Below are 12,588 nucleotides of genomic sequence, written 5' to 3'. Positions count from 1 at the left end.
ACAGAGAGAGCAGAGGGACGGAGCCCCAAGTGCTGGGGTGCCCAGTGTGGCATGTAGCGAACCCCAGGTTGGCCGACTCTGCTGCAGCTCAGGGAGTGAGGTGGACTGCGACTTGGGCTGGATTCCTCGAAGAGACAGGGAAGGTCCATAATGGCAGGGATGACAGTGACCAACCCCCGGTGAGCCCCTGGCACGTGCCAGGTCCTCTCCCATCACCAAACAGGCACGTACTGAGTCCTTCCAGTGCCAAACAGCAACACCACCGCCACCCCCACTAAGTAGGCGATGCAACTGAGCTTCAGAGAAGTGAGGCCAAGCCCCTCGGTCCTCACAGCGGGAAGGGGCAGCTCTGGCCCTGACCCAGCCATTTTGGTTCCAGATCTGCTGTCACTCCCAGGCGCAGGATGCCCCTGCCCCCACCAGGCCTGGTCCCTGTGGCCTTAAGCCTGGCCTGTGCCCATAAGGAGCCCCAGTGGAGAGGCCCCTGTCAGGCCCTGCCCCACACGCCTTCCCCCAATAATGCAGACAGGAAGGGCAGCCTGTCCCAGCCCAAACCCTGCTCTGCTTAACAAGGGCGTGCTGTGCGCAGGGCTCTCAGTCTCCCGCCTTCAAGTGGGGTGAAAACTGCAGCAGCCTAGAGGTATTGTGAGGATTAAGTGGGGAAATGCACCGAAGGAGCTGGCCCGTGGGGCATGGCTCAGGAGTCACGCTGTCATCCAGCAAGGGGGCCTCAAGGATGGCTCAGGTGTGCCTCACGGGGCGGGGCGGAGGGGCGGGCACTGTACCTTCTCCCTCTGCTCTAGCCTGGCTCAGCAGCCTCTGCCCTGCACCCCCTCCCCCTCTCCCCCTCCCCTTCCCCTCTCCCTCCTCCTCCTGCCCTAAAGTGGCACCACTTATTCCTTGGGCAGCTGGTGGCAAGTGCCAAGGGCAGAGAGTGGAGACCAGGTTCCAAGCCTTGCAAACTCTCCAGGCTGCAGATAAACAAGGTCACGTGGCAGTCAAGAGGCAGAACTGGGGCCTGGTCACCCAGTCTCAGGACCCGAGTTGGGGGTCTCCTGGGGCCACCTCAAGTTGCCTGTCAGATCGCACAGTGCCTCTTTGTGAGTGCTGGCTGAGGAGCAGAGGGGTACTTTTTATTGTCACATGAATCTTTCCTATTTTTATGTTTTGTTACAAATAATATCCAATCGTAAAAGTTCTAAATCCACAGAAGTACAGCAAGGAGAGAATGAAGGTCCTTTTTTATCTCCCCCACAGTTCCCTCCGCCTCCCCGCAGGGCTCTCACGGACACACGTCTCCACACCTGTCCCCTGTCCTTGTCATCGTGTGTGTCCTCGCACAGGCACACGTGCCAATGTGTGGGGGAGAAAAATAATGGTTAAAAACACGGTCTCTAGGGCCGACCACATGGGTTCCCATCCCAGCTCCACTCCTGTGGAACCCTGGGCAAGTTATCTGGTCTCTCTGTGCCTCAGTTTCCTCATCTGTATTATGGAGCTAACAGCAGTAGCCGCAGCACGGGAGTGTTGAGGACTGAGTGAGTTCATGCCTGTAAGGCATTTGGAACAGTACCTGGGACGCAGTAGGTAGGCGCACAGTTCTTATGGGTTTATTATCTGCTGTTTCACACACACGCAGTTTCCTATCACTAATACAATCGGACTACCTTGCTTTGTCCTGAACGTGCTTTGTCCTAACAGTACGTCGTGGTGACCTTTCCACGCTGGCACATTTAAACCCATCTCAATCTTTGTAATTGCCTCATAATATTTCACAGCACAAGCGTCTCATAACGTAAACTCATTTTATGGACATTTAAGCTATTTCCAATATTTTGCTACTACAAACAATACTGTCGTAAACATCCTTGTACACGGTATATAGTGTTTCTCAAAATAGGTTTGGTGGAGTGGGCCCAACAATTGCTGAGTCAGAGGGGTCACACTGTAAAATTTAACTCTGCCGAGCCCTTGCCAATCATGTAAACCAGCACTCCATGGCAGGCCTGTGCCAACGCCGAACTCACCCATGTTCAGCCTGCTGCCTGGATAAGAGCTGGGTTTACAAAGGGTCTCGTTTGGATTTGAGCCTGTGTTAACGTTCTCGCCAACTGGCCATGAGGCTGCACTCAGCTTTATTCTCTTACCTTTCAAACCAGTTTCTTGAATACGCTGAAGACATAGCCACAAGTCTGGTCTGGAAAGAAGTCTCTATGAGAGAAGTCCTGGCAAGTTGGATGGTGCCACGGAGCAGATCAAGAGGTGGCCAAATGCCAAGGCCAGGGCTGTGCACGAGCAAATAAAATCCAGCTTGATTCTGGGTGTTCTGGGCTGCTGGGGGGTGTGCCCTTCACCAAGGGGGCACCTTCTGGTCTTAGTGACCACCAGAGGTGCTGTGGCGTGGTGGTCTCATTAAGAGGTGCACAGACAAATTGGGAGTGTCATGGGGTTGCTAGGCAGCAGGAAAAGAGCAGCGGGGAGCAGGTCAGGGCACAAGAGCAGTCGTCACAGTGATTGTCATCTGTGCCCAGGGGAGATTTCCTAGACCAGAGGCAGTGGTGGGGGACAGAGCTGAGGGAATGAGGGCAGGGGCCTCTAGAAGCAAATGCCAACGGGGTACATGGAAGCAGCCCAGGCCGGGAGACTGAGAGACCTGGCGTCTAGTCCTGGATATATGAGCTTGAGCCTGAGTGGTTCCACCTGAAAAATGGAACCGCTGAAATAAAGGCTTCCTGATCCATTGTGGGAGTCTGTCCTTCGGCATTTCGTTCTAAAATCCTTTGGGAAACTGGGGAGACAGGAAGACCTTAGCAAAAGAGGGAAATAAATAGCCAAGAACAGCATACACTGACCAGGTGGGTGGAGGCACCTTCATGCACCACTGTGCAAGAACAAGGGCAGGGACTATTCCCCGTGCCTCAGTAGCCCTCACACATAGAGGGTGCCCGATAAACGCCTGTGGAGTGAATGAGCACATTCACCTGGCCATTGTTTGGAGTGAGTGGTGGAAAGCTTGGGAAGTTTGGGGGATGAGGCAAGGTCCATTTCCAGGGACCCCCACTTTGGAGCACTGGTGGGGGATAGGAACCAAGTCACCAGCCCTTGGGCTTCTCTTGGCTTCACCAAGGTTGGAGGCGAATGCCAAGGCCTCTCTGCACATGAGGCAGAATCATTATTTGAAATAATTTGTCCCCCCTCATGTGCCATATTTTCTCCTTTCCTTATGCAGCTTTTAGCCTTGACAGGATTTAGGGCCAGGGTAGAAGTTTCTAGCAAGACCTGCCCCTCCCTAGCTCACATTTCCTACAGCCTAAGCTTACTGGGGAGAACAGAACCTGAGGAGAAGGCAGAGAAGGAGGGTCACAGGAGCCCTGAGAGTCACTTCCCCAGCACTGCAGGGAGAGGAAGGGGGCCAGGTCTGCCAGCACCTCAGAGCAAGCTGCTGAGTCGTGTGCTCCAGGGGCTGGCTCTGGGCCTGGGCCGCCAACCTCTCTGGAGCCCCCCTGTCCCAGCACTGCGTTAGTGCAGCTGAGCAGCGTCTCTGGAGATCTCTGTGAGCTGGGAACAAAGGCACCTGCAATAAATAATCAGTGTGAACAGGTGACAGGTGGGCAGAGGGGCTTCGCCGACAGGTGAGCACCACAGAAGGCTCAGGTCATTGGCACAGCCCTGAGCATGGTCCCGAAGTTGAATCTCCATCAGCTGGATGATATAGGGGCTCAGGGTCAAAATTAGGAAGATGAAGAGAAAGTAAAGAAATACAGTGAGGAGTTCATGGGCTAAACGTCTACCATGACATCAGAGTGCTCTGTAGATGTCTGCTTTATCTCTCCAAATAAAGGGAAGTTCCTGATGGCAAGGATCATGTTTTTAAAATCTACTATAACCCATAAAACTCTCCAAGTTCCCGGCCTGTAACTGAGCATCCAATAAATGTTGGTGTCCGGGTGGAACCCTGAGGACTGTGTGTGGGCTGGAAGGAGAGGCCGTGAAGTATCCGAATGTGTAATGGACAAATTACAAATGTGCAATGGTTATGGATCAATAAAGACACATTTTTTTCCAAGATGTGTTCTCATCTTTTGCATGAAATTGAAAAGGCAGCAAGTATTCTTATCAAATTTTATTTTTGTTTGAATGGCTTTTGGGGAAATGATGGAGATTACAGGGAAGTTAAAATCTACCCCCCCAACCGGTGCCAACCCTCCAGCCACCCCTTGACACGGCCACCTGCAAGTAAGTGAAGGAAGGACAGCCAAGCCCCAAACCTGCCTGCAACCGCCCCGGGAGCCACAAAGGGGGAGGAAATCCCACTTGTGTCCGCTAGGTGTCAGCTCAGCTCCAAAAGTCCTTGTGAGAACTGTGCATGGCGGTCTTGCAGAAGTTTCCTTAACTTGGCCAAGAACTTTCTCCGATCTTCCAAACTTCCACCCCTTGAGGAGCCCAGCCCGACACCTGGGCAGAGCTCTGCAAGGCTCTGGGTCCTCACTGTGAAGCGAGGTTGCTGACTACTGTGACCTTGCACGCTTGTTGTAAGGAAGAAAATTAGGCACTCAGGAAGAGCTTCATAAATATCCAGTCCCTCCCCCAGTCAGCACCCTTGCAGCTGGGCAAATAGCAAAGAGGCGCGTGCTCCCTGTAGCGCAAGACGGCACAGAGCTTGTCAGCTTGGCGAGGCAGGGGTTGGTGGGCAGGAGGACCCCGGCAGGAGCACTCCCACAGGCCAAGGTGGAGCTGGAAGGAGCTTGCCTTGCCAGAGGAAAAGAGAATGTAAAGGTCAAACAAAGAAGGCTCAGAGGCTCTGGCCCAGCCTCTGCAGGTGGTCAGACTGCAGCCCAGGGACACTCGACCTGGGCTTGCCCCTCCTTCCATACCCAGCTCAGTTTGGCTTTATGCACTGACTCTGCATGTTCACAGTGACTCCGTGTGGAGGGAGTTATCACAGTGTGTTATTCCCATTTACAGCTGGGGAAATGGAGGCACAGAGAAGTTACACATCTTGCCCTAGGTCCCCTGGCCAGTAAGCAGCAACGCCGAGATTCAGATCCTGGCAAGGTGGCTCTACCTCTGACGTCTGAACCACGAGGTTTCCCTGCCCTTCCGTGGCTTCCAGGCAACCTTGTGTCAACAGGGGGAAGTTTAAACGCACTTGCTCTGTTGGCATCCTTTTGTCAACAAAGCGAGGAATGAATTGCTAACCGGGCATGAGCTCCCTGCCAGGCTGGGCTGGCTCATGGAGAGAGGCAAAGGCGGAAACGGTCCTGTGGTGAGGCCAAATTCTCAAGGGCAGGTTCATACCCCTCCCCACCCACTGCATGGCTCAGAAATTGTGCTGGGAGCAGTCGAGTGTGAATATCGTGGAGTGTGGAATATCTCTGTGTGCCGGGACCATAAAATGGTTAAGCGTGTGAATTCTGGCATTTGATAGCTCAGGGTTTGAATACTGTCTGGCTTCACTAGTCACTATCTCTGTGACCTTGAGCAAGTCATTCATCCTCTCTGAATCTCAGTTTGCTCATCTGTAAATGGGGATAACTATGTTACTCCCTCCTCTATAGGGTTGCTGTGAAGATTCAGTGAAATCATGCAAGGAACACCAAGCCCAATGAGTGCCTAATGGAAGCATGAGCCCATCACAGTGGCGTCCACTCCTACGGGAGTGCAAAGAGCTGTGCAGGGCACAGGAGGGGCCAAGCTGAGCCGCCATCTTTGCAACACCCAATTACTGGGCCTTGGAAATCCCATGGGAGGAGCTCCAGTCTCAGCCCTTGGCTTAAGGTTTGTGTAAAAACAAAAGAATTTGTCCAGAGTGTTAAGAATTGGTGGGGGATGGGGGCAGCGCTGGAGACAGAGCAGACAGCTTGCATTTTTCTTGGCTGCCTGCCTGGGCTGAAAAATGCCCCACCCTACACATCTTGGGGAAGGCAGCTGGGACTTGCAGTTGGGACATAAGGTCATGCCCACACCAGACATCCAGTCCAGGTTCAGATGCTGGCATCCAAGCAACCCAAAACCACAGAGAATTCCCTCCAGTGGCTACGGCATCACAGCTCCGTGGAGGTTGCAGTCAGGGCAGGGGTGGTGACAACACTGGGGGAGTCATTCAGGGCCCAGGGCCTGCAGGGCAGTGGTGCAAGCTGCAGTGTCTGGCTGTGGCGGGAGCTGTGGTGTCTCCAGGGGCCAGGCCTGCCTTGCCAAGTGGGGGCTCAGGGTTTGTTTTGCTTTGTTTCAAACAGAAGAAAACAATGATTGGCGAGGCCAGCCTGTGTCCTAAACACTGGCTCTGACCAGCGGCCTTGAACAGTCCTCCCTCGGGAAGCACACGTCCTGGGGAGGAGGGGAAGCCGAGGGCAGCTGGGGTAGGCTGCCCTGGGGCCCACTGCTGCCTTTTATGGAAGGACAGCAGTGTGACCCTCAGAGGGCTTTTTTTGTTACTTTGCCCCCAGGTTAGGGGGTCTGTGGATGAATCGGAGTGGGGATGACTGGCTGGATGCTGTGGGTTCCAAGACACCTGAGACATAACTCCTGTGCTGTGTAGCTGCACCGTGGAGTAATGAAGACTGGAACTCGTCTTCTTCCCAGTGCTTGGCACAGAGCTTAAAAACCCTTGGAATTTCCTGAGTGACAGAAATATTTGTTATGGTAATGAGGTGACTCACAGCGGGCCCCTAAATAGCTTCAGGATGGTGGCTGGTCACCAGAAAGACCAGCCACATGATGAGGGGGTGGGACTTTCAGCCAGCAGACCTCCAGGAAGGACAGAGGAGGGTGGAGATTGAGTTTAATCACATGGCCAGTGTTTGATCAATCAAGTCTACATAACGAAACCCCAATGAAAACTCTGGACACTGAGGCAGAGCGTCCTGGGTGGTGACACATTGATGTGCCGGGGGGTGATGAGCCCTGATTCCGTGGGAAGGGGACGTGGAAGCTCTGCGCTCCCTCCCAGGTCTTGCCCTGTGTGTCTCTTCCCCTGACTGTTCCTGAGTCGTCTCCTTTGTAACAAAGCTGTGATTGTCAGCACAGTACAGCGCCTTCAGTGAGCTCTGTGAGCCATTCCTGCAAATCATCGAAAGTGAGAACTCAGTGGGAACTTCTAAATTGGTAGCTGGCTACTCAGAGGTACCGGGGGCGAGGGACCCGACTTGCAGCTGGCACCTGAGGTAGGGGCAGTCTTGTGATGGCTGAGCCCTCAAACCAGTGGAATCAGATGCTAACCGGGGTCAGAAGTGAAGTGCAGTACTCCAGTTGGTGTTATTACGAGTGGGATGGACATGCAACACGTGTACACAAAAGCATGCCCACATTTGAATTTTAGAGGCATGGTGTGTGTGCCAATGTGTCCATGCCCCCAAACAGGGGCCTGTGAGCTAAGCCCCAGAACCACCTGCTTTCTGGTCCACATCCTACTAGCCCTGCGTTGATGCGGCCACTCCCAGCTGTACCTCTTTTTTCCCAGAAGGGAGCGCTCCAACCTCACGAGTCATCCCTCTCCGCAAAGCTTTTTCCAGCCACATGAGCTCAGGGAAATCAAATTCTTATTAGGTGCCCAAAAAGGCAGCAATGCAACTGACAACGGGTGAGCCTGGGCCAGAACCCTCAACTACCTGGGAAACAAGCTTCTCCATCCAGGAGCATATCTGGGTTCTGTGGGCCCAAGCTTATACAATTTAGGGGCCCTCTTTTAAAAAATACAAATTTACAAATACAGCATTAGGGATAGAAAGTGGATGTTTACTTAGAATGGGGGGGAATAATCACAACAAATGACACAGTTTTTAAAAGCTGATAATGGCGGAAGCATCGAATCCTCCCAGGGTGTTGGAAGGGGCCTCATTGAAGTGAGGGTCCCAGCAACCTGCCCCTACCTGCAAGGCCCCCAGCACCCGTGCAGGAAGGGAAGCCCGGGGCAGTGACCAGACACCTTCCTAACGCAGTGGCCGATTTGCTTCCTGACTCCCTCTTCCGAGAAAGGGGGGTGCAAGGACTCCAACTCCCAGGGTTCTGCCCTTGTGAGCAGCTTGTCTAGTTCTCCACGCCTCTGTCCTCGTCACCATCCTGGGAGCAGCCGGTTGTGGTCACACCATGAACATGGGTGAGGTGCCACCCTCCCCTCTCTGTCACACCTGGGAGGCTGCAACCCCTACCCCTCTGCTTTGGGGGAGCATGAGGCAGTTCCCGGGGCTTCTCCTTCCTTGAGTACTGGATCCACAGCGGGTCCTCAATCCACTTGCTGTCATTTCAAGACTGTAAAACCCACAGCCCCCAAAATGCCTTTCCCAAGTGCACTGTGATACAAGAAATAACCCTTTCTTGAAATTAGTAGAGAAAAAAACAAAGTGAAAATCCTCTGTGTGTGTGAGAGAGAGAGACACTCTGGCTGCTGTGTTGGAATTGAGAACAGACTTCAGAGCGTCAGAGGAGAATCAGGAAAATCACCTGGGGGGCCACTGTACTAATCCAGGCAGGAGAAGAAGGTGGAAGCAGTGGTGGTGCTGAGAGGTGGGCAGAGCCTGGGCATGCGTTGAAGGTGGAGCCAACAGGATTTCCTAACACACAGGATGGAGACTGTGTGAGAACGAGGAGTCCAGGAAGCCCCATGGCCTGGGGCCTGAGCAAGGGGAGGGATGAAACCTCCATCACCCGAGGTGGGGAAGACCCTGGCAGGGCGGATTTGGGTGTTGGGGGATGGAGAGAAAGGAAATCAGGAATGAATTCCGGGCATCTATTGGATACTGCGCAGAGGAGTCGAGTGGGCTTTAGAAACCCAAGAATAGGCGGAGGGAACTGGAGTGGGCTGCATATCCGGGAGGACTGGGCTGCGTATCTGGGAGGACTGGGCATACAGATGGCATTTAGTGCCCTGAGACCAAATGAAGTCCCTGAGGGTCTGTGTGCAAACAGGGAAGAGAAGGGACCAAAGTCTGAGCCCTGGGGAAGGCCAGTACCAAGAGGCCCGCGAGGAGAGGAAGCCGCCGTAGAGGGACAGAGAGGAGAGCCCAGGGAGTAGGAGGGCCCAGAGGGAGGGGTCTGGAAAGTGGCCAAGCAAAAAAGATGCCCCCCAAAGCCTTTCCCAAGAACAGAGAGGGCACGTGGGCAGCACGAGGACAGCACAGGTGGGCCCCGATTGCCTGGTTGAGGACAAAAGGGACATGCAGGAAGAAAGGGGTAGGCAGGGATGAGCACTGAGAACCGAGTCTCCCAGCAGGCCCCACTCTAGTCTTTGGCTGCTGCCTCTGACTCTGTCTAGCTGGGAGGAACACAGAGGTAGGGGCGCTGGGCAGAGCCATCAGCTCCTCCCCAAAACCTCCCCTCCCCCTGGCATGCCTGTGTCATCAGGAAAACAGGCCCCCAGGAGCAGCTGTCATCAGTCACAGAGCAGCTCCATTATCTGTGCTGCCTCACAAGCTCCGGGTACAGCGGGGAGGACACTGGGCTGAAAGACCTCCTTCCAGTCCTTGTCCCACCACTCTCTGGCCAAGCTCTAATTTCCCTGAGCCTCAGTTTCCTTATCTGTCAGTGGGATACTAGCACCGACCTCTCAGGACCACAGTGCAGAATAAATGATATAAGCAAAAGCACGTTTTGAAATATAAAGCTGTGTAAAAGCACGAGGGATTATCGGTACATGTTTGTTGAAAGATTCTCATATGGAAGGATGAAGGGGTGTCCTTCACCTTCCCCAGCTCTCTAACCCTTCATCCTTCCAGTCTCAGTTCAGCCAGCACCTCTTCCCGGGAAGCCTCCCCTAACTCCTCGGTGTGGCTTAGGGAAGACTCTAGATCAGTAGTTCTCAATAGCAGGGAAGAAATTAGCAATATCTGGAGGTGTTTTGGTTGGCATAGCTTAGTGGGGATGCGCTTAGTGGACAGAGACCAAGGGTGCTGCTAAATACCCTGCAGTTCACAGCAGAGCCCTCAGTAATTTTATCCAGGTCAGAATGCCGCTTGTGCAGCAGTTGAGAATGCCTGCTCAAGATGGAGCAGGGGCAGGTGACCTCTTTCCTACTCAGTGGCCATTGCCCCTCTCCTGGCTTCTACTGAGACAGAACTGAGAATGCCTGGTACTCAACTCCCAGCCTCCCTTGCAGCTAGTCATGCCCATGTGACCCAGTTGGGCCAATGAGATGTAGCGGGATGTCCAGTGGGGGCTTCTGGGAAAGGTTTTCCTCCTTGATCAAAGGAACAGGTACAGAGGAGAGCCCAGCCTTGCATTCTGACTTTGGACACGAGGATGTGATGCTTGGTGCTGTGGCATCCACTGTGTGGATTGAAGGTGGCATCACCAAAAGCACTGAGGATGGCAGAGCAGAAAAGATGAGACAGAGTCTTGGGTGACATCATAAGTTGCTAGGCAACCCTGCCCTAAGCCCCTCCCTGTGAAGCAAACCCATGAACATCGTATGTCTAGGCTACTTGCATCGACTCCTGCTACTTGCAGCCAAAAGCACCCTGGGAAGCACGGGCCAACCCTCCCGGTGCTCCCTGCTCACGTGCATCACTGTGTTCGTTGTCTGGTGACATGTCGTCCTCCCCTGCTGGGCTGTGAGCCCCCTGAGCCCGGGGCTGTGCTTCCCATCGGAAATCCCCACACTTAGCACCTTGCCTGGGACGGAGTAGAGAGGCCCAGAGAGAATGCGGTGAATACATCTAAAGGACGGAGGAAAGAGCGAATGCTCCCTGCCCTCGCCAGCCCAGCTGTGGGGTCTCCTGAGCACTGTCCCAGCAGACACCACCCGGCAGGCTGGCAGTGCCTGGCGTAACCACGTCTGCGGTGAACGCCCTCCGATGCTCGAGACTACAGAAGTGCTGGCGCGGAGGCCCAGGCTCCAGCACACTGTGAAAGCAGACGTTCCAGCCGCCCCGGGAAAGCTGAGGGCTGGACTCTCCGTGGGCGAGGTTGGAAGCACGCTGCAAATGTAGATATTTCTTCCATGCTGACGCCCTCCCTGCTACGCAGCCCACGCAGGGACAGCCTCCTCCAGCTGCCCAAGACCCCAGCTTTACAGGGCTGGGAGGCAGTAAGCCACCCAGAAACCAGCTGGACCAGTGGGCTCTCCCAGGAAGGAGGGACCCACCACAAGCCTCAGGAGTGACAGGGCCCCCTTCCCCTTCTCCCCAAGCTCCTCCCCTGAGCCCAAGGCCAGTGATGTCCCTTTTCCAGCCTGGGCTGGGTGCAGGGCTCCATTTGGGTCTGTTCCCAGGATCTTCAGCAGTTTGTCAAGGGAGCCTTCGAGTGACAGTGAGGTAGTGCCGCCTAGTGGTTAGGGGCACAGGCTTGGCTTCAGGCTGACCTATGTTGGAATCTGGACTCAGCGCCTCCTTCCTTCCTTCCCTTACTATTTGTGGAGGTCCTATTATGTGCAGGGACTGTGTGTGGCGCCAGGGTTGCAGCCTTGAACAATGGCATCAGCTGGACGTGAACTCAGATGGCAGCTCTACTTAGTGACGTGGAGCTTAGAGCCCTAATCGGGGAGGCGCACGTTAAACAAATAGTCACCCAAGCGTTCCCATTGTAATGACTGCCACAAAGGAAAAGCACAGGACCGGGGACAACGTGGCAGCGGCATGGACTGGAACCAGTTGCTCAATTAATCTGAATCTCATTACTGTAATACTAGGACCCACCTCCTGTGCCTTTGGTGAGAACAACGGAATAACGCACACAGACTGCTCAGCCCTCGGCTAGACCCGGACTGAGCGCTTCCCGATGGGAGGGGCTGTTCTCGCTATGGTCCCTGAAGCTGGTGACAGGCCTGGAAGCCAGGGCTGAGGCTGTGAAAAGAGCTTCTCACCATTGGCTGCCACCTGAGGGGCCTCCCCGGGCAGAGTGGCAGCCACCTTCCCCTGGGCCTGGCATTTCTCTGCTACTGGAGAGACAGTCTCCAGACCCCATGTGGAGCCTGCTGTCGATGTCAGAGTCGAGCGACTCTCCCCGGTCAGGACACTGCTGGCCCCCAACCCAGGCCCCTGCTCTCCCCCTGGCTGGGGGACTGAACAGCCCAAGGGCAGTCACCCTGCCCAGTCAGGCTGAGCCAGCTCTTGGGCAGTGGCTGTGAAGAACAAAGGAACCCAGCCATGGCTGTGTGGAGGCCTGGGCTGGAGCTGGCAACGCGGCCCTGGACCCCCCTGGCTCCCTCCCCTCAGGAAAAATGGCACTAATGAGTAACAGCCCAGGGCAGGCCCCCAGCCCCCCACCAAGAGCCCTGGGGTGGGCACACCATGGGCAGCTGAGAGGAGCCTCAGGACCCACTGCCACCACGGTCACTCCCCTCCCCTGGTCAACTGGGGTGGGTGGTACTGCTCAGGATGGGGAGGTCCCAGTCCTCCCTACTGCCTCAGTTTCCCTGGCAGGAAGGTCAGGGTAGGACATAGACACTTCCACTGAGGACAGAGTTAGAATGAAGGGGAGGGTGGGGTGGGTGTCTGCTCAGACTTGCCTTCCGGCCAGGGTCTCAAAGGCATCTATGGTCCAGGAGAGGTGGGGCGAGGGCAGGCAGGGCCAGGGGGTTTCTGGGGGCCAGTTTTACGGGTGTGCAACCTGTGCAGTCGCACGAGGCCCCACACTTAGCAGGACCTGGTGCTTGTT

The 12,588-nt window shown here is 54.9% G+C and overlaps 1 protein-coding gene across 1 annotated transcript in view; it reads left to right on the top strand.

Moving 5' to 3' along the window:
• The window catches only part of LRRC74A (leucine rich repeat containing 74A), a 31,596-nt gene extending 29,412 nt beyond the window's left edge, over positions 1 to 2,184 (top strand). The window contains exon 14 of the mRNA XM_045547046.1: positions 2,160 to 2,184. Coding sequence (XP_045403002.1) covers positions 2,160 to 2,184 — 25 coding nt within the window. The remainder of the gene's footprint in view (positions 1 to 2,159) is intronic.
• The last annotated feature ends 10,404 nt before the right edge of the window (positions 2,185 to 12,588 follow it).

Source organism: Lemur catta, chromosome 1, assembly GCF_020740605.2.
Source record: "Lemur catta isolate mLemCat1 chromosome 1, mLemCat1.pri, whole genome shotgun sequence".
NCBI lineage: Eukaryota > Metazoa > Chordata > Mammalia > Primates > Lemuridae > Lemur > Lemur catta.
This window is presented reverse-complemented; position numbering and strand designations above follow the sequence as displayed.